Genomic DNA, 27,145 nt, shown 5'->3' on the forward strand with positions numbered 1-27,145 from the left:
CTCGGGGTCTCTGTGGGGCGGTTGGGGGTCCCCATGGGATGCAGACGGGGTGTGTGTGGGGGGGGTTCCTTGGGGGTCCCCTTAAAGGATCCTCGGGGTCCCCGTCGGACGCTGGGGCGGCTCCCGTGGGGCGCGGGGGGCCCTATGGGGCGTCGGGGGCGCTATGGGGCGCCGAGGACCCCGTAAGCCGCCGAGCTGTTCCTTAGGTGGCCCTCGGGGTGTTTTGGGGTGGGGGGGCGTCTCTGTGGGGTCTCTGTGGGGTGTTGGGGGTCACTTATGGGGTGCCGGGGGGGTGCCGGAGCCTTCCTTGGGGGGGGGACGCCCCCTCCTGACCCCCATCTCCCCCCAGATCCTGCTGCCCCTCATCAACCAGTACTTCCACAACCACTGTCTCTACTTCCTCTCCACCCCCGCCAAGGTGCTGGGCAGCGGGGGGCACGCGTCCAACAAGGAGAAGGAGATGATCACCAGGTGGGGGGCAGCCCCACACCCACAGCTATGGGGCGCCCGGACCCTCCAGACCCTCCAGACCCACAACCGTGGGGCGCCCAGACCCCTTACTCGGACCCCCCAGACCTCTGGGAATAGGGTGCTCAGACCTCCGGACCCCCCCAGCTCTGACTCCCACGGCCCCAGCCATGGGGCGGCCGGACCCACAGACCCCCCCGGACCCACAGACCCCCCCCAGACCCACAGACCCCCCAGACCCACAACTATGGGGCGCCCAGGCCCCCTACTCAGACCCCCCAGACCTCTGGGAATAGGGTGCTCAGACCTCCAGACCCCCCAACTCTGACTCCCACGGCCCCAGCCATGGGGCGGCCGGACCCACAGACCCCCCCCAGACCCCCCAGACCCACAGCTATGGGGCGCCCGGACCCTCCAGACCCTCCAGACCCACACCCATGGGGCACCCAGGCCCCCTACTCGGACCCCCCAGACCTCTGGGAATAGGGTGCTCAGACCTTCGGACCCCCCAACTCTGACTCCCACGGCCCCAGCCATGGGGCGGGCCGGACCCACAGACCCCCCCAGACCCACAGACCCCCCAGACCCACAGCTATGGGGCGCCCGGACCCTCCAGACCCACACCCATGGGGCGCCCAGACCCCCTACTCGGACCCCCCAGAGCTCTGGGAATAGGGTGCTCAGACCTCCAGACCCCCCAACTCTGACTCCCACGGCCCCAGCCATGGGGCGGCCGGACCCACAGACCCCCCCCAGACCCACAGACCCCCCAGACCCACAGCTATGGGGTGTCCAGACCCCTGGAACCCCACCCAGACCCCCAGAACCGCAACCATGGGGTTCCCAGACCCCCGGCCATTGGGTGCCCAGACCTCAGACCCCCACCTGGACCCCCAGACCCCTGGCCATGGGGCACCTGGACCCCCAGACCCCCAACCATGGGGTGTCCAGACCCCCAGACCCCCATCCAGACCCCCAGAGCCCCAACCATGGGGTGTCCAGACCCCCAGACCCCCATCCAGAGCCCCAGACCCCCAACCATAGGGTGTCCAGACCCCCATCCAGACCCCCAGACCCCCAACCATGGGGTGTCCAGACCCCCAGACCCCCATCCAGACCCCCAGACCCCCAACCATGGGGTGTCCAGACCCCCAGATCCCCGACCTTGGGGTTTCCGGACCCCCGGACCCCCATCCAGACCCCCAACCATGGGGTGTCCAGACCCCCAGACCCCCACCCGGACCCCCAGACCCCCAACCATGGGGTGTCCAGACCCCCATCCAGACCCCCAGACCCCCAACCATGGGGTGTCCAGACCCCCGGACCCCCCCACCCGGACCCCCAGACCCCCAACCATGGGGTGTCCAGACCCCCAGATCCTCGACCATGGGGTTTCCGGACCCCCAGACCCCCATCCAGACCCCCAGACCCCCAACCATGGGGTGTCCAGACCCCCAGACCCCCATCAGACCCCCAACCATGGGGTGTCCGGACCCCCAGACCCCCAGACCCCCAACCATGGGGTGTCCGGACCCCCATCCCCTGGGGCAATGGGACGCCCCATCCCACCCTGTGCTCCTTGGGGGGTGGGGGGGTGGGTCTCGGGGTGTCCCCCTGCCCCCCCCCGGCCGAGGGGACTCGGGGTCCACGCTGTCCCCTCGCTGGGGGGTCTTGGGGACCCCCCCCCTTGACCCCCGTCCCCGTCCTCCATCAGCCTCTTCTGCAAACTGGCCGCGCTCGTCCGTCACCGCGTCTCGCTCTTCGGTAAGGGGACGCGGCCGGGGGGGACATCCCCCCCCCCCCCCGCGGTGACAGGGGGTGACAGTGACACGGGGTGTCCCGCCGGCACCTGACGTCTGGCCCCCGGCCCCCTCCCCAGGGACCGACGCGCCGGCCGTGGTCAACTGCCTGCACATCCTGGCCCGCTCGCTGGACGCCAGGTGGGACGGTGCCACCGTGGCGGTGTCCTTGTCCCCACGGTGTCCTGGTGTCACCATGGTGCTGTCCTTGTCCCCATGGTGTCCTGGTGTCACTATGGTGGTGTCCTTGTCCCCACGGTGTCCTGGAGTCTCCATGGTGGTGTCCTTGTCCCCACGGTGTCCTGGAGTCTCCATGGTCATATCCTTGTCCCCACGCTGTCCTGGTGTCTCCATGGTGGTGTCCTTGTCCCCACGGTGTCCTGGAGTCTCCATGGTGCTGTCCTTGTCCCCATGGTCTGCATGGTGTCCTGGTGCCACCATGGCGGTGTCCCGGTGTCTGCATGGTCATATCCTTGTCCCCACGGTGTCCTGGTGTCACCATGGCGGTGTCCTTGTCCCCACTGTCCCCACAGTGTCCTGGTGCCACCATGGTGCTGTCCTTGTCCCCATGGTCTGCATGGTGTCCTGGTGGCACCATGGCGGTGTCCTGGTGTCTGCATGGTCATATCCTTGTCCCCATGGTGTCTTGGTGCCACCATGGTGCTGTCCTTGTCCCCACGGTGTCCTGGTGTCACCATGGTGCTGTCCTTGTCCCCACAGTGTCCTGGAGTCTCCATGGTGGTGTCCTTGTCCCCGCCATGTCCTGGTGCCACCATGGTCATATCCTTGTCCCCACGGTGTCCTGGTGTCACCATGGCGGTGTCCTTGTCCCCACGGTGTCCTGGTGTCTCCATGGTGGTGTCCTTGTCCCCACAGTGTCCTGGTGTCACCATGGTGGTGTCCTTGTCCCCATGGTGTCCTGGTGCCACCGTGGTCATATCCTTGTCCCCACGGTGTCCTGGTGTCACCATGGTGCTGTCCTTGTCCCCATGGTCTGCATGGTGTCCTGGTGCCACCATGGCGGTGTCCTGGTGTCTGCATGGTCATATCCTTGTCCCCACGGTGTCCTGGTGACACCATGGTGGTGTCCTTGTCCCCACGGTGTCCTGGTGCCACCATGGTCGTATCCTTGTCCCCACTCTCCCCACAGTGTCCTGGTGCCACCATGGTGCTGTCCTTGTCTCCATGGTCTGCATGGTGTCTTGGTGGCACCATGGCGGTGTCCTAGTGTCTGCATGGTCATATCTTTGTCCCCATGGTGTCTTGGTGCCACCATGGTGCTGTCCTTGTCCCCACTGGCCGTGTCCTGTGTCCCCGACGCTGCCCGTGTCCCCCCGGGGTGGTGGCCGTGCCGGTGCTGAGTGCCGCCCCCCAGGACGGTGATGAAGTCGGGCCCCGAGATCGTCAAGGCGGGGCTGCGCTCCTTCTTCGAGAGCGCCTCCGAGGACATCGAGAAGATGGTGGAGAACCTCAAGCTGGGGAAGGTGACCCAGAGCCGCACCCAGGTGAAGGGGGTGGCCCAGAACATCAACTACACCACGGTGGCCCTCCTGCCCGTCCTCACCTCCCTCTTCGAGCACGTGGCGCAGCATCAGTTCGGGGACGACGTCATCCGTGAGCACCGGGGGGGGACACCGTGGGGATGGGGGGACACCTCGGGGACAGGGGGACGCGCTGGGGACGGGGGCTCGGCGGGGAGGGGGGACGTGGGGGAGACGTTGGGGATGGGGGCTCAGCAAAGACAGGGGACATGGGGACACGTGGGGACACGGGGACGCGTTGGGGACAGGGGGCTCGGGAGGGAGGTGGGACGTGGGGAGACGTTGGGGACACGTTGGGGACACGCTGGGGACACCTTGGGGACACGCTGGGGACAGGGGGCTCGGGAGGGAGATGGGATGTGGGGAGACGTTGGGGACACATTGGGGACACGTTGGGGACAGGGAGGTTGGGAGGGAGGTGGGACATGGGGAGATGTTGGGGACACGTTGGGGACACGTTGGGGACAGGGGGCTCGGGAGGGAGACGTTGGGGACACGTTGGGGACACGTTGGGGACAGGGAGGTTGGGAGGGAGGTGGGACGTGGGGAGACGAGGACACGTTGGGGACACATTGGGGACAGGGAGGTCGGGAGGGAGGTGGGACGTGGGGAGATGTTGGGGACACGTTGGGGAGACGTTGGGGACAGGGAGGTTGGGAGGGAGGTGGGACATGGGGAGACATTTGGGACACCTTGGGGACACATTGGGGACACATTGGGGACAGGGAGGTCGGGAGGGAGGTGGAACATGGGGAGACGTTGGGGACACGTTGGGGACAGGGAGGTTGGGAGGGAGGTGGGACATGGAGACATTGGGGACACGTTGGGGACAGGGGGCTCGGGAGGGAGGTGGGACGTGGGGAGACATTGGGGACACGTTGGGGACACGTTGGGGACAGGGAGGTCGGGAGGGAGGTGGGACGTGGGGAGACGTTGGGGAGACGTTGGGGACACGTTGGGGACACATTGGGGACACGTTGGGGACAGGGGGCTCGGGAGGGAGGTGGGACATGGAAACATTGGGGACACGTTGGGGACAGGGAGGTCGGGAGGGAGGTGGGACGTGGGGAGACGTTGGGGACACGTTGGGGACACGTTGGGGAGATGTTGGGGACAGGGAGGTTGGGAGGGAGGTGGGACATGGGGAGACATTGGGGACACGTTGGGGACACATTGGGGACAGGGAGGTCGGGAGGGAGGTGGGACATGGAAACATTGGGGACACGTTGGGGACAGGGAGGTCGGGAGGGAAGTGGGACGTGGGGAGACGTTGGGGACACGTTGGGGACACGTTGGGGACAGGGGGCTCGGGAGGGAGGTGGGACGTGGGGAGACATTGGGGACACGTTGGGGACACGTTGGGGACAGGGGGCTCGGGAGGGAGGTGGGACGTGGGGAGACGTTGGGGAGACGTTGGGGACACGTTGGGGACACGTTGGGGACACATTGGGGACAGGGAGGTCGGGAGGGAGGTGGGACGTGGAGACGTTGGGGCCGGGGGTGGCGAGCCAGGCTGAGGGCGCTGGGACGGTTCTGGGGACAGTTGGGGACACCGCGGCCTTGGCCGTCCCCTGTCCCCGCAGTCGACGACGTCCAGGTCTCCTGCTACCGCATCCTGTGCAGCATCTACTCGCTGGGCACCACCAGGAACCCCTACGTGGAGAGGTGGGGGGCCGGGGGGGTCCCCTCTCCCCCCAGAACCCCTCTCCCGGCAGAGCTGGGGACACTTGTGGGGTGCCCGTGGGGTGCCCGTGGGGTGCCCGCGGCCCCCGGGCCACCCGTGGCTTTGGGTTGCCCATGACCGTGGTGGGTCTCTGGCTCCGGGGTGGCCATGGGGCACCTGTTCCCATGGGGTGCCCGTGGAGCCGGGGTGACCATGGGGTGACCATGGGGCACCCCATGGGGTGCCCGTGCCCCCTGGGACCCCCATCCCCACAGACCACGTGGTGCCCACGGGATGTTCATGAGATGCCCATGACCGTGGTGGGGTCTCTGGCTCCGGGGTGGCCATGGGGCACCTGTTCCCATGGGGTGCCCGTGGAGCCGGGGTGACCATGGGGCGCCCCATGGGGTGCCCACGTCCATGGGTCGCCCGTGCCCCCTGGGACCCCCCTCCCCGCAGACCATGTGGTGCCCACGGGATGTTCATGAGATGCCCATGACCGTGGTGGGTCTCTGGCTCCGGGGTGGCCATGGGGCACCTGTTCCCATGGGGTGCCCGTGGAGCCGGGGTGACCATGGGGTGACCATGGGGTGCCCCATGGGGTGCCCACGTCCATGGGGCACCCGTGCCCCCTGGGACCCCCCTCCCCGCAGACCACGTGGTGCCCACGGGATGTTCATGAGATGTCCATGACCGTGGTGGGTCTCTGGCTCCGGGGTGGCCATGGGGCACCTGTTCCCATGGGGTGCCCGTGGAGCCGGGGTGACCGTGGGGCGCCCCATGGGGTGCCCACGTCCATGGGTCGCCCGTGCCCCCTGGGACCCCCCTCCCCGCAGACCACGTGGTGCCCACGGGATGTTCATGAGATGTCCATGACCGTGGTGGGGTCTGTGGCTCCGGGGTGGCCATGGGGCACCTGTTCCCATGGGGTGCCCGTGGAGCCGGGGTGACCATGGGGTGACCATGGGGCGCCCCATGGGGTGCCCACGTCCATGGGTCGCCCGTGCCCCCTGGGACCCCCCTCCCCGCAGACCACGTGGTGCCCACGGGATGTTCATGAGATGTTCGTGCCCGTGAGACGCTGGTGCCCGTGGGGCGCCGCGGGACGCCGCGGGGCGCCGTGGGGCGCCGTGGGGCGGGAGGGTGAGCCCATGGCCTGTGCCCGCAGGCAGCGCCCGGCGCTGGGGGAGTGCCTGGCCCGCCTGGCGGCCGCCATGCCCGTGGCCTTCCTGGAGCCCCACCTCAACGAGTTCAACCCCTGCTCCGTCTACAGCACCAAGTCCCCCCGCGAACGCGCCAGTGAGTGGGGCAGGGACCCCCCCCGCGTGTCCCCCCCCCCCGGGTGTCCCCCCCGTCCCCCCCCCCACGTCTCCGTTGCCCCTCTCGCTCGTCCCCACCAGCTGTGGGGCACCCCCAAACCTCCCCGGCTTCGGGGCGCCCCGACGGCCCCCCCCCAACGCTGGCGGGACCCCCTTGTCCCCGGGCCCCCTCGCTCGACCCCCCCCCCCCGCCTTGGTGCCACCACCACGTCCCCCTTGTTGGGGGGCTCCTTGTTGGGAGTCCTCCGTGTCCCCAACGTCTCCCCAAGGTGTCCCCAACGTCTCCCCATGTCCCACCTCCCTCCCAACCTCCCTGTCCCCAACGTGTCCCCAACGTGTCCCCAACGTCTCCATGTCCCACCTCCCTCCCAACCTCCCTGTCCCCAACGTGTCCCCAACGTCTCCCCAACGTCTCCCCACGTCCCACCTCCCTCCCAACCTCCCTGTCCCCAACGTGTCCCCAATGTCTCCACGTCCCACCTCCCTCCCAACCTCCCTGTCCCCAACATGTCCCCAACGTGTCCCCAACGTCTCCATGTCCCACCTCCCTCCCAACCTCCCTGTCCCCAGCGTGTCCCCAACGTGTCCCCAATGTCTCCCCATGTCCCACCTCCCTCCCAACCTCCCTGTCCCCAACGTGTCCCCAACGTGTCCCCAATGTCTCCCCATGTCCCACCTCCCTCCCAACCTCCCTGTCCCCAGCGTGTCCCCAACGTGTCCTCAACGTTCTCCTCGTTGGGAGAACTCCTCCGAGTTCCCGCCCCGCTGGGGGTCCCCTCATCCCCTCGCCGTGGGGGGCGTCCCCCTCGCCGTGGGGCGCCCCCCGCAGCCCGGTGCCAGCGCCGTGTCCCCGCAGTCCTGGGGCTGCCCGGCCGGGTGGAGGAGATGTGCCCGGACATCCCCGACCTGGAGCGGCTGATGCGGGACATCGGGGGGCTGGCGGAGTCGGGGGCCCGTTACACGGAGATGCCCCACGTCATCGAGGTCACCCTCCCCATGCTCTGCAACTACCTGCCCCGCTGGTGGGAGCGGGGCCCCGACACCCAGCCCCAGGGACCCTGGCCCACGGCCGTCACCGGCCAGCACCTCAACGCCCTCCTGGGCAACATCCTCCGCATCGTGGTCAACAACCTGGGCATCGACGAGGCCTCCTGGATGAAGCGCCTGGCAGGTGGGCGCGGGGGGGCTGGTGGCCCCATAGGTGGGGCTGGTGGCCGTGGGTGGTCCCACAGATGAGCTGGTGGCTTTTGGTGGACCCAAGGGTGGTGCTGGTGGCCCAAAGAGTGGTGCTGGTGGCCCAAAGGGTGGTGCTGGTGGCCCTGGACAAGTTCTAGAGATGATGCTGGTGGCCCTCGGTGGTCCCACGGATGAGCTGGTGGCTTTTGGTGGTCCCAAGGATGGTGGTGGTGGCCCTGGACAAGTTCTAGAGATGATGCTGGTGGCCCTCGGTGGTCCCACAGATGAGCTGGTGGCTTTTGGCCGTCCCAAGGATGGTGCTGGTGGCCCTGGACAAGTTCTAGAGATGATGCTGGTGGCCGTGGGTGGTCCCACAGATGAGCTGGTGGCTTTTGGTGGTCCCAAGGATGGTGGTGGTGGCCCTGGACAAGTTCTAGAGATGATGCTGGTGGCCCTCGGTGGTCCCACAGATGAGCTGGTGGCTTTTGGCCATCCCAAGGGTGGTGCTGCTGGCCCAAAGGGTGGTGCTGGTGGCCCTGGGCAAGTTCTAGAGATGATGCTGGTGGCCCTCGGTGGTCCCACAGATGAGCTGGTGGCTTTTGGTGGTCCCAAGGATGGTGGTGGTGGCCCTGGAAAAGTTCTAGAGATGATGCTGGTGGCCCTCGGTGGTCCCACAGATGAGCTGGTGGCTTTTGGCCGTCCCAAGGGTGGTGCTGCTGGCCCAAAGGGTGGTGGTGGTGGCCCTGGGCAAGTTCTAGAGATGATGCTGGTGGCCGTGGGTGGTCCCACAGATGAGCTGGTGGCTTTTGGTGGTCCCAAGGATGGTGGTGGTGGCCCTGGAAAAGTTCTAGAGATGATGCTGGTGGCCCTCGGTGGTCCCACAGATGAGCTGGTGGCTTTTGGCCGTCCCAAGGGTGGTGCTGCTGGCCCAAAGGGTGGTGGTGGTGGCCCTGGGCAAGTTCTAGAGATGATGCTGGTGGCCCTCGGTGGTCCCACAGATGAGCTGGTGGCTTTTGGCAGTCCCAAGGGTGGTGCTGGTGGCCCAAAGGGTGGTGCTGGTGGCCCTGGACAAGTTCTAGAGATGATGCTGGTGGCCCTCGGTGGTCCCACGGATGAGCTGGTGGCTTTTGGTGGTCCCAAGGATGGTGCTGGTGGCCCTGGACAGGTTCTAGAGATGATGCTGGTGGCCCTCGGTGGTCCCACAGATGAGCTGGTGGCTTTTGGTGGTCCCAAGGATGGTGGTGGTGGCCCTGGACAAGTTCTAGAGATGATGCTGGTGGCCCTCGGTGGTCCCACAGATGAGCTGGTGGCTTTTGGCCGTCCAAGGATGGTGCTGGTGGTCCCAAGGATGGTGCTGGTGGCCCAAGGGTGGTGCTGGTGGCCCTGGACGAGTTCTAGAGATGATGCTGGTGGCCCTCGGTCATCCCACAGATGAGCTGGTGGCTTTTGGCCATCCTAAGGATGGTGGTGGTGGCCCAAAGGGTGGTGCTGGTGGCCCTGGACAAGTTCTAGAGATGATGCAGGTGGCCCTCGGTGGTCCCACAGATGAGCTGGTGGCTTTTGGTGGTCCCAAGGGTGGTGGTGGCAGCCCTGGACAAGTTCTAGAGATGATGCAGGTGGCCCTCGGTGGTCCCACAGATGAGCTGGTGGCTTTTGGTAGTCCCAAGGGTGGTGGTGGTGGCCCAAAGGGTGGTGCTGGTGGCCCTGGGCAAGTTCTAGAGATGATGCTGGTGGCCCTTGGTGGTCCCACGGATGAGCTGGTGGCTTTTGGTGGTCCCAAGGATGGTGCTGGTGGCCCTGGACAAGTTCTAGAGATGATGCTGGTGGCCCTTGGTGGTCCCACAGATGAGCTGGTGGCTTTTGGTAGTCCCAAGAGTGGTGCTGGTGGCACAAAGGGTGGTGGTGGTGGCCCTGGGCAAGTTCTAGAGATGATGCTGGTGGCCCTCGGTGGTCCCACGGATGAGCTGGTGGCTTTTGGTGGTCCCAAGGATGGTGCTGGTGGCCCTGGACAGGTTCTAGAGATGATGCTGGTGGCCCTCGGTGGTCCCACAGATGAGCTGGTGGCTTTTGGTGGTCCCAAGGATGGTGGTGGTGGCCCTGGACAAGTTCTAGAGATGATGCTGGTGGCCCTCGGTGGTCCCACAGATGAGCTGGTGGCTTTTGGCCGTCCAAGGATGGTGCTGGTGGTCCCAAGGATGGTGCTGGTGGCCCAAGGGTGGTGCTGGTGGCCCTGGACGAGTTCTAGAGATGATGCTGGTGGCCCTCGGTCATCCCACAGATGAGCTGGTGGCTTTTGGCCATCCTAAGGATGGTGGTGGTGGCCCAAAGGGTGGTGCTGGTGGCCCTGGACAAGTTCTAGAGATGATGCAGGTGGCCCTCGGTGGTCCCACAGATGAGCTGGTGGCTTTTGGTGGTCCCAAGGGTGGTGGTGGCGGCCCTGGACAAGTTCTAGAGATGATGCAGGTGGCCCTCGGTGGTCCCACAGATGAGCTGGTGGCTTTTGGTAGTCCCAAGGGTGGTGGTGGTGGCCCAAAGGGTGGTGCTGGTGGCCCTGGGCAAGTTCTAGAGATGATGCTGGTGGCCCTTGGTGGTCCCACGGATGAGCTGGTGGCTTTTGGTGGTCCCAAGGATGGTGCTGGTGGCCCTGGGTGAGTTCTAGAGATGATGCTGGTGGCCCTTGGTGGTCCCACAGATGAGCTGGTGGCTTTTGGTAGTCCCAAGAGTGGTGCTGGTGGCCCAAAGGGTGGTGCTGGTGGCCCTGGGCAAGTTCTAGAGATGATGCTGGTGGCCCTCGGTGGTCCCACGGATGAGCTGGTGGCTTTTGGTGGTCCCAAGGATGGTGCTGGTGGCCCTGGACAAGTTCTAGAGATGATGCTGGTGGCCCTCGATGGTCCCACAGATGAGCTGGTGGCTTTTGGCAGTCCCAAGGGTGGTGCTGGTGGCCCAAAGGGTGGTGCTGGTGGCCCTGGACAAGTTCTAGAGATGATGCTGGTGGCCCTCGGTGGTCCCACGGATGAGCTGGTGGCTTTTGGCGGACCCAAGGATGGTGCTGGTGGTCCCAAGGATGGTGCTGGTGGCCCAAGGGTGGTGCTGGTGGCCCTGGACAGGTTCTAGAGATGATGCTGGTGGCCCTCGGTGGTCCCACAGATGAGCTGGTGGCTTTTGGCCGTCCAAGGATGGTGCTGGTGGCCCAAAGGGTGGTGCTGGTGGCCCTGGACAAGTTCTAGAGATGATGTGGGTGGCCCTCGGTGGTCCCACAGATGAGCTGATGGCTTTTGGTGGTCCCAAGGATGGTGGTGGTGGCCCTGGACAAGTTCTAGAGATGATGCTGGTGGCCCTCGGTGGTCCCACAGATGAGCTGATGGCTTTTGGTGGTCCCAAGGATGGTGGTGGTGGCCCTGGACAAGTTCTAGAGATGATGCTGGTGGCCCTCGGTGGTCCCACGGATGAGCTGGTGGCTTTTGGCCGTCCAAGGATGGTGATGGTGGCCCAAAGGGTGGTGCTGGTGGCCCTGGACAAGTTCTAGAGATGATGCGGGTGGCCCTCGGTCGTCCCACGGATGAGCTGGTGGCTTTTGGTGGTCCCAAGGATGGTGGTGGTGGCCCTGGGCAAGTTCTAGAGATGATGCTGGTGGCCCTCGGTGGTCCCACAGATGAGCTGGTGGCTTTTGGCCGTCCAAGGATGGTGCTGGTGGCCCAAAGGGTGGTGCTGGTGGCCCTGGACAAGTTCTAGAGATGATGCCGGTGGCCGTGGGTGGTCCCACGGATGAGCTGGTGGCCGTGGCTGGTCCCAGGGCTGGTGCTGGTGGCCGTGGCTGGTCCCAGGGAGGTCTGGGTGTCCCCCAGGCGCGTCCCCCGGCTGCAGCCCCCCGTGTCCCCCCCTGTCCCCGCAGTCTTCGCCCAGCCCATCGTCAGCAAGGCCAAGCCGGAGCTGCTGCGCTCCCACTTCATCCCCACCATGGAGAAGCTGAAGAAACGGGCGGGCAAAGTGGTGGCCGAGGAGGAGCAGCTCCGCATGGAGGCCAAGGCGGAGGGGGAGGAGGCCGAGCTGCTCATCCGCGACGAGTTTTCCGTCCTCTGCCGCGACCTCTACGCCCTCTACCCCCTGCTCATCCGCTACGTGGACAACAGCCGGTGAGGGGGGGACGGGGGGCACGGCCGCGGGGACACGGGGACGCGGAGGAACGTCCCTTGGGGACCTTGGGCCACCCGTGGTGGAGCCAAGGAGAAGGTGTGGGGCGAAACGGGGGGTGGCGTGGACGTCATCTCCTGATGGTGGCCCTGGGGACCCACTGATGGTGGGTGGCCATGGGGACCTACTGATGGTGGCCATGGGGATCTACTGATGGTGGGTGGCCATGGGGATCTACTGATGGTGGCCATGGGGATCTACCGATGGTGGCCCTGGGGACCCACTGATGGTGGCCACGAGGACCCACTGATGGTGGCCATGGGGACCCACTGATGGTGGCCATGGGGACCTACCGATGGTGGCCACGGAGACCCACTGATGGTGGCCATGGGGACCTACTGATGGTGGCCATGGGGATCTAATGATGGTGGCCATGGGGACCTACCGATGTTGGCCATGGGGACCCACTGATGGTGGCCATGGGGACCTACTGATGGTGGCCATGGGGACCCACTGATGGTGGCCATGGGGACCTACCGATGGTGGCCACGGAGACCCACTGATGGTGGCCATGGGGACCTACTGATGGTGGCCATGGGGATCTAATGATGGTGGCCATGGGGACCTACCGATGTTGGCCATGGGGACCCACTGATGGTGGCCATGGGGACCCACTGATGGTGGCCATGGGGACCTACTGATGGTGGCCATGGGGACCCACTGATGGTGGCCATGGGGATCTACTGATGGTGGCCATGGGGACCCACTGATGGTGGCCATGGGGATCTAATGATGGCGGCCATGGGGACCTACTGATGGTGGCCATGGGGACCTACTGATGGTGGCCATGGGGATCTAATGATGGTGGCTATGGGGATCTACTGATGGTGGCCATGGGGACCTACTGATGGTGGCCATGGGGATCTACTGATGGTGGCCCTGGGGACCCACTGATGGTGGCCGTGGGGACCCACTGATGGTGGCCATGGGGACCTACCGATGTTGGCCACGGGGACCTACTGATGGTGGCCACGGGGACCCACTGATGGTGGCCATGGGGACCCACTGATGGTGGCCACGAGGACCCACTGATGGTGGCCATGGGGACCCACTGATGGTGGCCATGGGGACCTACCGATGTTGGCCATGGGGACCTACCGATGGTGGTGCTGGGGACCTACTGATGGTGGCCATGGGGACCTACTGATGGTGGCCACGAGGACCCACTGATGGTGGCCATGGGGACCTACCGATGGTGGCCATGGGGATCTACTGATGGTGGCCATGGGGACCTACCAATGTTGGCCATGGGGACCCACTGATGGTGGCCATGGGGACCTACCGATGTTGGCCACGGGGACCTACCAATGTTGGCCACGGGGACCTACTGATGGTGGCCATGGGGATCTAATGATGGCAGCCATGGGGACCCACTGATGTTGGCCACGGGGACCTACTGATGGTGGCCATGGGGACCTACCGATGTTGGCCATGGGGACCCACTGATGGTGGCCATGGGGACCCACTGATGTTGGCCATGGGGATCTACTGATGGTGGCCATGGTGATCTAATGATGGTGGCCATGGGGATCTACTGATGGTGGCCCTGGGGACTCACTGATGGTGGCCATGGGGACCTACCGATGGTGGCCACGGGGACCCACTGATGGTGGCCATGGGGACCCACTGATGGTGGCCATGGGGACCTACCGATGTTGGCCATGGGGACCCACTGATGGTGGCCATGGGGACCCACTGATGGTGGCCCTGGGGACTCACTGATGGTGGCCATGGGGACCTACCGATGTTGGCCATGGGGACCCACTGATGGTGGCCATGGGGACCCACTGATGGTGGCCACGGGGACCCACTGATGGTGGCCATGGTGATCTAATGATGGTGGCCATGGGGATCTACTGATGGTGGCCCTGGGGACTCACTGATGGTGGCCATGGGGACCTACCGATGGTGGCCACGGGGACCCACTGATGGTGGCCGTGGGTCCGGCAGGGCCAAGTGGCTGACGGAGCCCAACGAGGACGCGGAGGAGCTGTTCCGCATGGTCGGGGAGGTCTTCATCTACTGGTCCAAGTCCCACGTGAGTTGGGGGGGGACACCGGGGGGGGGGACCCGGGGGGGAGGGGTGTCCGGGGGGGGGCGGGGGGGGGGGGTGTCGCTCAGCCCCACATCTCCTCCCCACCCCCCCCCCCCCCGCCCCACGGCAGAACTTCAAGCGTGAGGAGCAGAACTTCGTGGTGCAGAACGAGATCAACAACATGTCCTTCCTCACGGCCGACAGCAAGAGCAAGATGGCCAAGGTGTGGGGCAGGGCGGGGCGGGGAGGACACGCGCCCCACACGTCCCGTCCCCCCAACTGCGCCCCCACCTCCTGCACGGCCCCCCCCGAGCCCCCCAACCTGCACCCCCCCCCCCCCAACCCCAAGCCCTCCCCACGTCTGCCCCAACCCACCCAACCCCAGGTGTGTCCCCAGCCCTCCCCGGGCCCCCAAACCCACCCCACAACCCACCCCCTGCCCCCAAAGTGCCCCCAAACCCACCCCCGGTGACCCCAAACCACCCCCCAAACCCACCCCATGCCCCCAAACCACCCCACAACCCATCCCGTGCCCCCAAAGTGCCCCAAAACCCACCCCCGATGACCCCAAACCTACCCCCCGACCCACCCCGTGCCCCCAAAGTGCCCCAAAACCCACCCCCGGTGACCCCAAACCACCCCACAACCCACCCCGTGCCCCCAAACCACCCCCAAACCCACCCCGTGCCCCCAAACCCACCCAACCCCAGGTGCCCCACATCCCTCCCAACCCACCCCGTGCCCCCAAACCACCCCACAACCCACCCCGTGCCCCCAAAGTGCCCCCAAACCCACCCCTGGTGCCCCCAAACCACCCCACAACCCACCCCGTGCCCCCAAAGTGCCCCCAAACCCACCCCTGGTGCCCCCAAACCACCCCACAACTCACCCCGTGCCCCCAAACCACCCCACAACCCACCCCGTGCCCCCAAACCCACCCAACCCCAGGTGCCCCACATCCCTCCCAACCCACCCTGTGCCCCCAAACCACCCCACAACCCACCCCGTGCCCCCAAAGTGCCCCCAAACCCACCCCTGGTGCCCCCAAACCACCCCACAACCCATCCCGTGCCCCCAAAGTGCCCCAAAACCCACCCCCGATGACCCCAAACCTACCCCCCGACCCACCCCGTGCCCCCAAAGTGCCCCAAAACCCACCCCCGGTGACCCCAAACCACCCCACAACCCACCCCGTGCCCCCAAACCACCCCCAAACCCACCCCGTGCCCCCAAACCCACCCAACCCCAGGTGCCCCACATCCCTCCCAACCCACCCCGTGCCCCCAAACCACCCCACAACCCACCCCGTGCCCCCAAAGTGCCCCCAAACCCACCCCTGGTGCCCCCAAACCACCCCACAACCCACCCCGTGCCCCCAAAGTGCCCCAAAACCCACCCCTGGTGCCCCCAAACCACCCCACAACCCATCCCGTGCCCCCAAAGTGCCCCCAAACCCACCCCTGGTGCCCCCAAACCACCCCACAACCCATCCCGTGCCCCCAAAGTGCCCTCAAACCCATCCCTGGTGCCCCCAAACCACCCCACAACCCACCCCATGCCCCCAAACCACCCCACAACCCACCCCGTGCCCCCAAAGTGCCCCCAAACCCACCCCTGGTGCCCCCAAACCACCCCATAACCCACCCCGTGCCCCCAAACCACCCCCAAACCCACCCCGTGCCCCCAAACCCACCCAACCCCAGGTGCCCCACATCCCTCCCAACCCACCCCCGGTGACCCCAAACCACCCCCCAAACCCACCCCCGGTGCCCCCAAACCACCCCACAACCCATCCCGTGCCCCCAAAGTGCCCCAAAACCCACCCCTGGTGCCCCCAAACCACCCCACAACCCACCCCTGGTGCCCCCAAACCACCCCCCAACCCACCCCGTGCCCCCAAACCCACCCAACTCCAGGTGCCCCACATCCCTCCCAACCCACCCTGTGCCCCCAAACCACCCCACAACCCACCCCCTGCCCCCAAAGTGTCCCCAAACCCATCCCTGGTGCCCCCAAACCCACCCCACAACCCACCCCCTGCCCCCAAAGTGCCCCCAAACCCACCCCCGGTGACCCCAAACCACCCCCCAAACCCACCCCTGGTGCCCCCAAAACCACCCCACAACCCATCCCGTGCCCCCAAACCACCCCACAACCCATCCTGTGCCCCCAACGTGCCCCAAAACCCACCCCTGGTGCCCCCAAACCACCCCACAACCCATCCCGTGCCCCCAAAGTGCCCCAAAACCCACCCCTGGTGACCCCAAAATGCCCCAAAACCCACCCCTGGTGCCCCCAAACCACCCCACAACCCATCCTGTGCCCCCAAAGTGCCCCCAAACCCACCCCTGGTGCCCCCAAACCACCCCCCAACCCACCCCGTGCCCCCAAACCCACCCAACCCCAGGTGCCCCACATCCCTCCCAACCCAGCCTGTGCCCCCAAACCACCCCACAACCCACCCCGTGCCCCCAAAGTGCCCCCAAACCCACCCCTGGTGACCCCAAACCTACCCCCCGACCCACCCCGTGCCCCCAAAGTGCCCCAAAACCCACCCCCGGTGCCCCCAAACCACCCCCCAACCCACCCCGTGCCCCCAAACCCACCCAACCCCAGGTGTCCCCATCCCTCCCGCCCCACCCGCTGCTCCCCCCCCAAGCCCCTTCTCCAGGGGGCTCCGGACCCCCGCGTCTGCGCCCGGCGCCGTGGGGCCGGGGACCTAACGCTGTCTCTTCTCTCCTGCCCTCGGCTGCGGGTGCTGGCACCTAGTCCGGAGACGGCCAGGTTAGCGGGGCCACGCCGCGCGGGGAGGGGGCCAGGGACCCCGGCCCCCGCCCTGGGGTCCTGCCCTATGGGGCTGCCACGGCCGGGACCCCCAGGACCCCTCCTGGGTCTTGTTCTATGGGGCCACCAGGGCTGGGACCCCCAAAGACCCTCCAGGGTGTTGTTCTATGGGGCCACCAGGGCTGGGACCCCCCAGGACCCCTCCAGGGTGATGTTCTATGGGGCCACCAGGGCTGGGACCCCCAGGACCCCTCCAGGGTGATGTTCTATGGGGCCACCAGGGCTGGGAACCCCAGGACCCCTCCAGGGTGATGTTCTATGGGGCCACCACGGCTGGGACCCCCAAAGACCCTCCAGGGTGTTGTTCTATGGGGCCGCCACGGCTGGGACCCCCAGGACCCCTCCTGGGTCTTGTTCTATGGGGCCACCAGGGCTGGGATCCCCAAAGGCACATCCTGCCCCACATCTGGGACCTCTGGAGCCGTGTGGCACCAGGGTCCCGGCCCTGATGTCCCCAGCGGCACAGGGCTCCTGGTGCTGATGTCCCTCACCCTTATGGGGGACACCGATGTCCCCATCCCTGTGACTTTGGGGTCCTGGTCCTGATGTCCCCCGTCCTCATGGGGGACACCAATGTCCCCATCCCTGTGACATGGGGGTCCTGATGTCCCTCACCCTTATGGGGGACAGCGATGTCCCCATCCCTGTGACTTGGGGGTCCTGGTGTTGATGTCCCTCACCCTTATGGAGGACACTGATGTCCCCATCCCTGTGACATGGGGGTCCTTGATGTCCTTCACCTTTGTGGAGGACACTGATGTCCCTCACCCTTATGGGGGACAAGGTGTCCCCATCCCTGTGACTTGGGGGTCCTGGTGTTGATGTCCCTCACCCTGATGGAGGACACTGATGTCCCTCACCCTTATGGAGCACACCGATGTCCCCATCCCTGTGGCTTTGGGGTCCTGATGTCCCTCACCCTTATGGAGGACACTGATGTCCCTCACCCTTATGGGGGACACCGATGTCCCCATCCCTGTGACTTTGGGGTCCCAGTGCTAATGTCTCCCATCCTTATGGAGGACACTGATGTCCCTCACTCTTATGGAGGACACTGATGTCCCTCATGGGGGACACCGACGTCCCATCCCTGTGACATGGGGGTCCTGACGTCCCTCACCCTTATGGGGGACACCGACGTCCCCATCCCCGTGACTTTGGGGTCCTGGTGCTGACGTCCCCCGTCCCTACGGCACGGGGGGGGTTGGGTCCCGCCGCCGCCGCCGTCCCCGTGACGTGGAACTCCAGTCCCTGACCCCGCCGGACCCCTTGGCCCGGGGTGGTGGTGGCCCTGACGCGCCGTGTCCCCCCCTGTCCCCGTCCCCGTCCCTGTCCCCGCAGGGGGGCGGCTCGGAGCAGGAGCGGACGAAGAAGAAGCGGCGCGGGGACCGCTACTCCGTCCACACCTCCCTCATCGTCGCCACCCTGAAGAAGATGCTGCCCATCGGCCTCAACATGTGCTCGCCCACCGACCAGGAGCTCATCAGCCTGGCCAAGGGCCGCTACGCCCTGGTGGGTGTCCCCTCCCTGGGGCTCGGGGACGTGTCGTCCCCCCCCGGGGGCTCGGGGACATCTCCCCCCGGGGCGGGGGACGGCCCCTGAGGTGGCCCCGTCCTGTGTCCCCCTGCAGAAGGACACGGATGAGGAGGTGCGGGAGTTCCTCAACAACAACCTGCACCTGCAGGGCAAGGTGAGGTGGCCCGTCCCCACCGTGTCCCCTCCCCGTCCCCGCAGCGTCCCCCCGTGGTCCCCGCGGTCGTCGGGGTGCCTCGATCCCCGTGTGTCCCACCATGTCCCCGTGGTCACCGTGTCGTCGTTCCCCCCTCCGTGTCCCCAGTGCGAGAACAACTCGTCCATGCGGTGGCAGATGGCCCTGTACCGGGAGATGGCCGGCAAAGCCGAGGACTCCGACAGCCCCGAGAAGATTGTCCGGAGGGTGCAGGAGGTCTCGGCCGTGCTCTACCACCTCGAGCAGGTTGGGGGCCTGGGGGGGTCCTGGGGGGACCCTGGGGGGGTCTGGATGGTCTTTGGGGTCTAGATGTTGGCCGTGCTCTACCACCTTGAGCAGGTTGGGGGCCGGGGGGGGTCCTGGGGGGGCCCTGGGGGTGTCTGGGGGGTCCTTGGGGTCTAGATGTTGGCCATGCTCTACCACCTTGAGCAGGTTGGGGGCCTGGGGGGGCCCTGCGGGTGTCTGGGTGGTCCTTGGGGTCTAGATGTTGGCCATGCTCTACCACCTCGAGCAGGTTGGGGTCCTGGGGGGGTCCTGGGGGGTTCTGGGGGGCCCTGGGGGGGTCTGGATGGTCTTTGGGGTCTAGATGTTGGCCGTGCTCTACCACCTTCAGCAGGTTGGGGGCCTGGGGTGGTCCTGGGGGGGTCCTGGGGGGGTCTGGATGGTCCTTGGGGTCTAGATGTTGGCCGTGCTCTACCACCTTGAGCAGATTGGGGGCCTGGGGGGGGTCCTGGGGAGCCCTGGGGTGTCTTTGGGGTGCAGATGTTGGGCGTGCTCTACCACCTCGAGCAGGTTGGGGTCCCGGGGGGGTCCTGGGGGGTTCTGGGGGGCCCTGGGGGGGTCTGGATGGTCTTCGGGGTCTAGATGTTGGCCATGCTCTACCACCTCGAGCAGGTTGGGGGCCTGGGGGGGTCCTGGGGGGTCCCTGGGGGGGTCTGGATGGTCTTTGGGGTCTAGATGTTGGCCGTGCTCTACCACCTCGAGCAGGTTGGGGTCCCGGGGGGGTCCTGGGGGGACCCTGGGGGGGTCTGGATGGTCTTTGGGGTCTAGATGTTGGCCATGCTCTACCACCTCGAGCAGGTTGGGGGCCTGGGGGGGTCCTGGGGGGACCCTGGGGGGGTCTGGATGGTCTTTGGGGTCTAGATGTTGGCCGTGCTCTACCACCTCGAGCAGGTTGGGGTCCCGGGGGGGTCCTGGGGGGGTCCTGGGGGGACCCTGGGGGGGTCTGGGTGGTCCTTGGGGTCTAGATGTTGGCCATGCTCTACCATCTCGAGCAGGTTGGGGTCCCGGGGGGGTCCTGGGGGGTTCTGGGGGGCCCTGGGGGGGTCTGGGTGGTCTTTGGGTTCTAGATGTTGGCCGTGCTCTACCACCTCGAGCAGGTTGGGGTCCCGGGGGGGTCCTGGGGGGTCCTGGGGGGCCCTGAGGGGGTCTGGATGGTCTTTGGGGTCTAGATGTTGGCCGTGCTCTACCACCTCGAGCAGGTTGGGGTCCTGGGGGGGTCCTGGGGGGTTCTGGGGGGCCCTGGGGGGGTCTGGATGGTCTTTGGGGTCTAGATGTTGGCCATGCTCTACCACCTCGAGCAGATTGGGGGCCTGGGGGGGGTCCTGGGGAGCCCTGGGGTGTCTTTGGGGTGCAGATGTTGGGCGTGCTCTACCACCTCGAGCAGGTTGGGGTCCCGGGGGGGTCCTGGGGGGGTCTGGATGGTCTTCGGGGTCTAGATGTTGGCCGTGCTCTACCACCTTGAGCAGGTTGGGGGCCTGGGGGGGGTCCTGGGGGGTCCTGGGGGGCCCTGGGGGGGTCTGGATGGTCTTTGGGGTCTAGATGTTGGCCGTGCTCTACCACCTCGAGCAGGCTGGGGGCCTGGGGGGGTCCTGGGGGGACCCTGGGGGTGTCTGGATGGTCTTTGGGGTCTAGATGTTGGCCATGCTCTACCACCTCGAGCAGGTTGGGGTCCCGGGGGGGTCCTGGGGGGTTCTGGGGGACCCTGGGGGGGTCTGGGTGGTCCTTGGGGTCTAGATGTTGGCCATGCTCTACCACCTCGAGCAGGTTGGGGGCCGGGGGGGGTCCTGGGGGGACCCTGGGGGTGTCTGGATGGTCCTTGGGGTCTAGATGTTGGCCATGCTCTACCACCTCGAGCAGGTTGGGGTCCCGGGGGGGGCCTGGGGGGGTCCTTGGGGGCCCTGGGGGGGTCTGGATGGTCTTTGGGGTCTAGATGTTGGCCGTGCTCTACCACCTCGAGCAGGTTGGGGGCCTGGGGGGGTCCTGGGGGGACCCTGGGGGGTCTGGATGGTCTCTGGGTTCTAGATGTTGGCCGTGCTCTACCACCTTGAGCAGGTTGGGGTCCCGGGGGGGTCCTGGGGGGTTCTGGGGGTCCCTGGGGGGGTCTGGATGGTCTTTGGGGTCTAGATGTTGGCCGTGCTCTACCACCTCGAGCAGGTTGGGGTCCCGGGGGGGTCCTGGGGGGTTCTGGGGGGCCGTGGTGGGGTCTGGATGGTCTTTGGGGTCTAGATGTTGGCCATGCTCTACCACCTCGAGCAGGTTGGGGGCCTGGGGGGGTCCTGGGGGGGTCCTGGGGGGGTCTGGATGGTCTTTGGGGTCTAGATGTTGGGCGTGCTCTACCACCTTGAGCAGGTTGGGGGCCCCGGGGGGTCCTGGGGGGTCCTGGGGGGGTCCTGGGGGGGTCTGGATGGTCTTTGGGGTCTAGATGTTGGCCGTGCTCTACCACCTCGAGCAGGTTGGGGTCCTGGGGGGTTCTGGGGGGCCCTGGGGGGGTCTGGATGGTCTTTGGGGTCTAGATGTTGGCCGTGCTCTACCACCTCGAGCAGGTTGGGGTCCCGGGGGGGTCCTGGGGGGGTCCTGGGGGGCCCTGGGGGGGTCTGGATGGTCCTTGGGGTCTAGATGTTGGCCATACTCTACCACCTCGAGCAGGTTGGGGTCCCGGGGGGGTCCTGGGGGGTTCTGGGGGACCCTGGGGGGGTCTGGGTGGTCCTTGGGGTCTAGGTGTTGGCCATGCTCTACCACCTCGAGCAGGTTGGGGGCCGGGGGGGGTCCTGGGGGGACCCTGGGGGTGTCTGGATGGTCCTTGGGGTCTAGATGTTGGCCATGCTCTACCACCTTGAGCAGGTTGGGGGCCTGGGGGGGGTCCTGGGGGGTCCTGGGGGGCCCTGGGGGGGTCTGGATGGTCTTTGGGGTCTAGATGTTGGCCGTGCTCTACCACCTCGAGCAGGTTGGGGGCCTGGGGGGGTCCTGGGGGGGTCCTGGGGGGGTCTGGGTGGCCTTTGGGGTCTAGATGTTGGCCGTGCTCTACCACCTCGAGCAGGTTGGGGTCCCGGGGGGGTCCTGGGGGTCCCTGGGGGGCGGCGGGGGGGTCCCGGGGGGATGGTGTGGGGGTGCCCGGGTGACCCCCCCCGTGCCCGCGCCCCCCCCAGACGGAGCACCCCTACAAGTCGAAGAAGGCCGTCTGGCACAAGCTGCTCTCCAAGCAGCGCCGCCGCGCCGTCGTCGCCTGCTTCCGCATGACCCCCCTCTACAACCTGCCCAGGTGGGCACTGGGAGCACTGGGAGGGACTGGGAGGGGCTGGGAGGGGCTGGGGGGCGGGACTCTGAACCCCCTGGGGAAGACTGGGAATGCCGGGGGGCAACTGGGAAGCCCCTGGGAGCAACGGGGAGGCAGCTGGGGGCAACTGGGAAGCCCCTGGGAGCAACTGGGAGGCAGCTGGGGGCAACTGGGAGTAACTGGGAGCCACCCCCGGGGCAACCCAGAGCCCTTCTGGAGGCAACCGGGAGTAACTGGGTGCGACTGGGAGTAACTGCGTGCAACTGGGAGTAAGTGGGAGCCCCCCCGGGGCAACCCAGAGCCCTTCTGGGGGCAACCGGGAGCCCCTGGGTGCAACTGGGAGTAACTGGGAGCCCCTGGGTGCAACTGGGGGCAACTGGGGGTAAGTGGGAGCCCCCCCGGGGCAACCCAGAGCCCTTCTGGGGGCAACCGGGAGTAACTGGGTGCAACTGGGAGTAACTGGGAGCCCCTGGGTGCAACTGGGGGCAACTGGGAGTAACTGGGAGCCCCCCCGGGGCAGCCCAGAGCCCTTCTGGGGGCCACTGGGAGTAACTGGGTGCAACTGGGGGTAACTGGGAGCCCCCCCCGGGGCAACCCAGAGCCCTTCTGGGAGCCCCTGGGTGCAACCGGGAGTAACTGGGAGGCCCCCTGGGGCACCCCAGAGCCCTTCTGGGGGCAACCGGGAGTAACTGGGTGCAACTGGGAGTAACTGGGAGCCCCTGGGTGCAACTGGGGGTAACTGGGAGCCCCCCCGGGGCAGCCCAGAGCCCTTCTGGGGGCCACTGGGAGTAACTGGGTGCAACTGGGGGTAACTGGGAGGCCCCCCGGGGCAACCCAGAGCCCCTCTGGGGGCAACCGGGAGTAACTGGGTGCAACTGGGAGTAACTTGGAGACCCTGGGTGCAACTGGGGGCAACTGGGAGTAAGTGGGAGCCCCCCCCGGGGCAGCCCAGAGCCCTTCTGGGGGCAAATGGGAGCCCCTGGGTCAACGGGGAGTAACTGGGTGCAACTGGAGGTAACTGGGAGCCCCCCCAGGGCAACCCAGAGCCCTTCTGGGAGCCCCTGGGTGCAACTGGGAGTAACTGGGAGCCCCTGGGTGCAACCGGGAGTAACTGGGAGGCCCCCTGGGGCACCCCAGAGCCCTTCTGGGGGCCACTGGGAGTAACTGGGTGCAACTGGGGGTAACTGGGAGCCCCCCCGGGGCAACCCAGAGCCCTTCTGGGAGCCCCTGGGTGCAACTGGGAGTAACTGGGAGCCCCTGGGTCAACGGGGAGTAACTGGGAGCCCCTGGGTGCAACTGGGGGCAACTGGGAGTAACTGGGAGCCCCCCCGGGGCAACCCAGAGCCCTTCTGGGGGCAACTGGGAGTAACTGGGTGCAACTGGGGGTAACTGGGAGTCCCCCTGGGGCAACCCAGAGCCCTTCTGGGAGCCCCTGGGTGCAACTGGGAGTAACTGGGAGCCCCCCCGGGGCACCCCAGAGCCCTTCTGGGGGCAACCGGGAGTAACTGGTTGCAACTGGGAGTAACTGGGAGCCCCTGGGTGCAACTGGGGGTAAGTGGGATCCCCCCCCGGGGCACCCCAGAGCCCTTCTGGGGGCAACTGGGAGTAACTGGGTGCACCTGGGAGTAACTGGGAGCCCCTGGGTGCAACTGGGGGCAACTGGGAGTAAGTGGGAGCCCCCCCGGGGCAACCCAGAGCCCTTCTGGGGGCCACTGGGAGTAACTGGGTGCAACTGGGTGCAACCGGGAGTAAGTGGGAGCCCCCCCGGGGCAACCCAGAGCCCTTCTGGGAGCCCCTGGGTGCAACTGGGAGTAACTGGGAGCCCCTGGGTGCAACCGGGAGTAAGTGGGAGCCCCCCCGGGGCAGCCCAGAGCCCTTCTGGGGGCCACTGGGAGTAACTGGGTGCAACTGGGAGTAAGTGGGAGCCCCCCCGGGGCAACCCAGAGCCCTTCTGGGGGCCACTGGGAGTAACTGTGTGCAACTGGGGGTAAGTGGGAGCCCCCCCGGGGCACCCCAGAGCCCTTCTGGGGGCAACCGGGAGCCCCTGGGTGCAACTGGGAGTAAGTGGGAGCCCCTGGGTGCAACTGGGGGCAACTGGGAGTAAGTGGGAGCCCCCCCCGGGGCAACCCAGAGCCCTTCTGGAGGCAACTGGGAGTAACTGGGTGCAACTGGGAGTGACTGGGAGCCCCTGGGTGCAACTGGGGGTAACTGGGAGCCCCCCCGGGGCAACCCAGAGCCCTTCTGGGGGCAACTGGGAGTAACTGGGTGCAACTGGGAGTAAGTAGGAGCCCCCCCGGGGCAACCCAGAGCCCTTCTGGGGGCAACCGGGAGCCCCTGGGTGCACCTGGGAGTAACTGGGAGCCCCTGGGTGCAACTGGGTGCAGCTGGGAGTAAGTGGGAGCCCCCCCCGGGGCATCCCAGAACCCTTCTGGAGGCAACTGGGGGCCACTGGGTGCAACTGGGTGCAACCGGGAGTAAGTGGGAGCCCCCCCCGGGGCAACCCAGAGCCCTTCTGGAGGCAATTGGGAGTAACTGGGAGCCCCTGGGTGCAACCGGGAGTAACTGGGAGCCCCCCTGGGGCAACCCAGAGCCCTTCTGGGGGCAACTGGGAGTAACTGGGTGCAACTGGGAGTAACTGGGAGCCCCCCTGGGGCAACCCAGAACCCTTCTGGAGGCAACTGGGGGCCACTGGGAGTAACTGGGTGCAACTGGGGTAACTGGGAGCCCCCCCGGGGCACCCCAGAGCCCTTCTGGGGGCAACCGGGAGCCCCTGGGTGCAACTGGGAGCAAACCGGGAGCCCCCGGGGCTGGATCCCCCGACCCCCCCAGCGCCCCCCCCTCCCCTTCCTTCCCTCTCCTGGGGACCTGGCCCCCCCCTTGTCACCGTGTGTGTGTCCCCCCCCCCCCCCGTGTCCCCCCCCCAGGCACCGGGCCTGTAACATGTTCCTGGAGGCGTACAAGCTCTCCTGGCTGCTGACGGAGGAGCATCCCTTCGAGGATCGCATGATCGACGACCTCTCGGTGAGGGAAACGGGGGGGGGGAAAGGGAAGGGAGGGGGGGGGGTCATCAGCTCGGCCCCCCCCGCCCCCGGCCCCCCAAGCTGATGCCGGCGGCCGTTAGAAATCGGGGGAGAAGAGGAGGAGGAGGAAGAGGAGCGGGAGAAGAAGCCGGACCCCCTGCACCAGCTCATCCTGCACTTCAGCCGCACGGCGCTGACGGAGAAAAGGTGGGGGGGGGATTAATTAGGGGGGGGCACCCTGATACCTGGGGCTGTGTCGTGTCCCGTCCCCCCCCACGGCGGGGGGGTCCCGGTGCACCCGAATGAGCCTTATATGTGTGTCCCCCCCCCAAAAATCCCGCAGTAAGTTGGAGAAGGATCATTTGTACATGGCGTACGCCGGCATCATGGCCAAGGTGGGTCCCGGCCCCCCCCCGCCACCACCCCGTGACCCCCCCCCACACACACACACCCTGCCCCCCCCCCCGTTGTCCCTTGTGCCCCCCCCGCCCCCCAAAAACCGCCCCGTGTCCCGCTGTGGGGCTGCGCCCTCTCCCTTGTGCCGGGGGTTGGGGGGGGGACGTGTACAGGGATTTTGGGGACCCCCAGGATGGTACTTGGGGGGGGGGGGGCACAACTAGGGACACCCCCCCCCCAAAGGATCGTGTGCGTGTCCCCCCCCCCCGCCAAAAGCCCCCAAAACCCCCCCCAAGTCCCGGCGTGGGGCTGGGATTTGCCCCTTCTTGAAGGTGGGGGGGGGGGGGGCGGATTTCAGGGGTTGGGGGGGGGATTTCGGGGCTTGGGGGGGGGGGCACAGGGATTGTGGGGACCCCCGGGATGGTACTGGGGGGGGGCGGCACAGTTGGGGACACCCCCCTCCAGATTGTGTGTGTCCCCCCCCCCCAAGTCCCGGCGTGGGGCTGGGATTTGCCCCTTCTTGAAGGATGGGGGGGGGCAAATTTCAGGGGTTGGGGGGGGGGGCCCTCGATGGATTTTGGGACCCCCGGGATGGTATTGGATATTGGCGGGGGGGGGGACACCCCCCCAGGAATCGTGTGAGTGTCCGTCCGTCCCCCCCCCCCCCCCCAACCCCCCCAAGTCCCGGCGTGGGGCTGGGATTTGCCCCTTCTTGAAGGGGGGGGGGGGCGGATTTCAGGGGTTTTTGGGGGGGGGGGGGTGTCCTTAGGGATTTTGGGGACCCCCGTGATGGTGGGGGGGGGACACCCCCCAACCTGGGACACAATCCCCCCCCCCCCCTCCCCAAGAGCTGCCACACGGAGGAAGGCGACGAGGAGGAGGAGGAGAAGGAGGAGGAGAAGGAGGAGGAAGAAGCCGAGGATTCCTTTGAGGTGGGCGCGGGGGGGGCACTTCACCGACACCCCCCCCCCCCAAAAAAAACACCACCCCCCCCCTCCTTGACCCCCCCCCCCCCCAAATTTTGGCAGGAGAAGGAGATGGAGAAGCAGAAGCTGCTCTACCAACAGGCCCGGCTGCACACGCGGGGGGCGGCCGAGATGGTGCTGCAGATGATCAGCGCCTGCAAGGGTGAGGGGGGGGGACACAGGGGACAACCCCCCCCCCCACCCACTCCCGGTGTGTGGGGGGGGGTTGTGTGGGGGGGGGAAGGGGGTTCCCCTCCCTCCCGGCGCGCCTGAGGGTGACGGCGAGGGCCGGCGTTGGCAGGGGAGCGGGGCGCCATGGTGTCCTCCACCCTCAAGTTGGGCATCTCCATCCTCAACGGGGGCAACGCCCAGGTGCAGCAGGTAGGAGGAGGCGGCCCCCCAGGTGGCCCCCTGTCCCCACGTCCCCATGTCCGCGTGTCCCC

General features: G+C 67.0%; 1 protein-coding gene across 1 annotated transcript in view; it reads left to right on the forward strand.

Annotated features, from left to right (window-relative positions):
- Nucleotides 1–163: 163 nt before the first annotated feature.
- Nucleotides 164–27,145, forward strand: part of LOC134509431 (ryanodine receptor 1-like) — a gene marked incomplete at its 3' end in the record, with an annotated part of 64,090 nt that continues 37,108 nt past the window's right edge. Inside the window, exons 1-16 of the mRNA XM_063321966.1 lie at nt 164–471; nt 2,183–2,232; nt 2,348–2,408; nt 3,643–3,881; nt 5,392–5,473; nt 6,640–6,770; nt 7,647–7,961; nt 11,859–12,099; nt 14,108–14,195; nt 14,323–14,415; nt 16,962–16,976; nt 18,378–18,548; nt 18,667–18,726; nt 18,874–19,011; nt 22,194–22,306; nt 25,246–25,342. Of these exons, the coding sequence (XP_063178036.1) occupies nt 164–471; nt 2,183–2,232; nt 2,348–2,408; nt 3,643–3,881; nt 5,392–5,473; nt 6,640–6,770; nt 7,647–7,961; nt 11,859–12,099; nt 14,108–14,195; nt 14,323–14,415; nt 16,962–16,976; nt 18,378–18,548; nt 18,667–18,726; nt 18,874–19,011; nt 22,194–22,306; nt 25,246–25,342 (2,202 nt within the window). The remainder of the gene's footprint in view (nt 472–2,182; nt 2,233–2,347; nt 2,409–3,642; nt 3,882–5,391; nt 5,474–6,639; nt 6,771–7,646; nt 7,962–11,858; nt 12,100–14,107; nt 14,196–14,322; nt 14,416–16,961; nt 16,977–18,377; nt 18,549–18,666; nt 18,727–18,873; nt 19,012–22,193; nt 22,307–25,245; nt 25,343–27,145) is intronic.

Source organism: Chroicocephalus ridibundus, unplaced genomic scaffold, assembly GCF_963924245.1.
Source record: "Chroicocephalus ridibundus unplaced genomic scaffold, bChrRid1.1 SCAFFOLD_497, whole genome shotgun sequence".
Classification (NCBI taxonomy): Eukaryota; Metazoa; Chordata; class Aves; order Charadriiformes; family Laridae; genus Chroicocephalus; species Chroicocephalus ridibundus.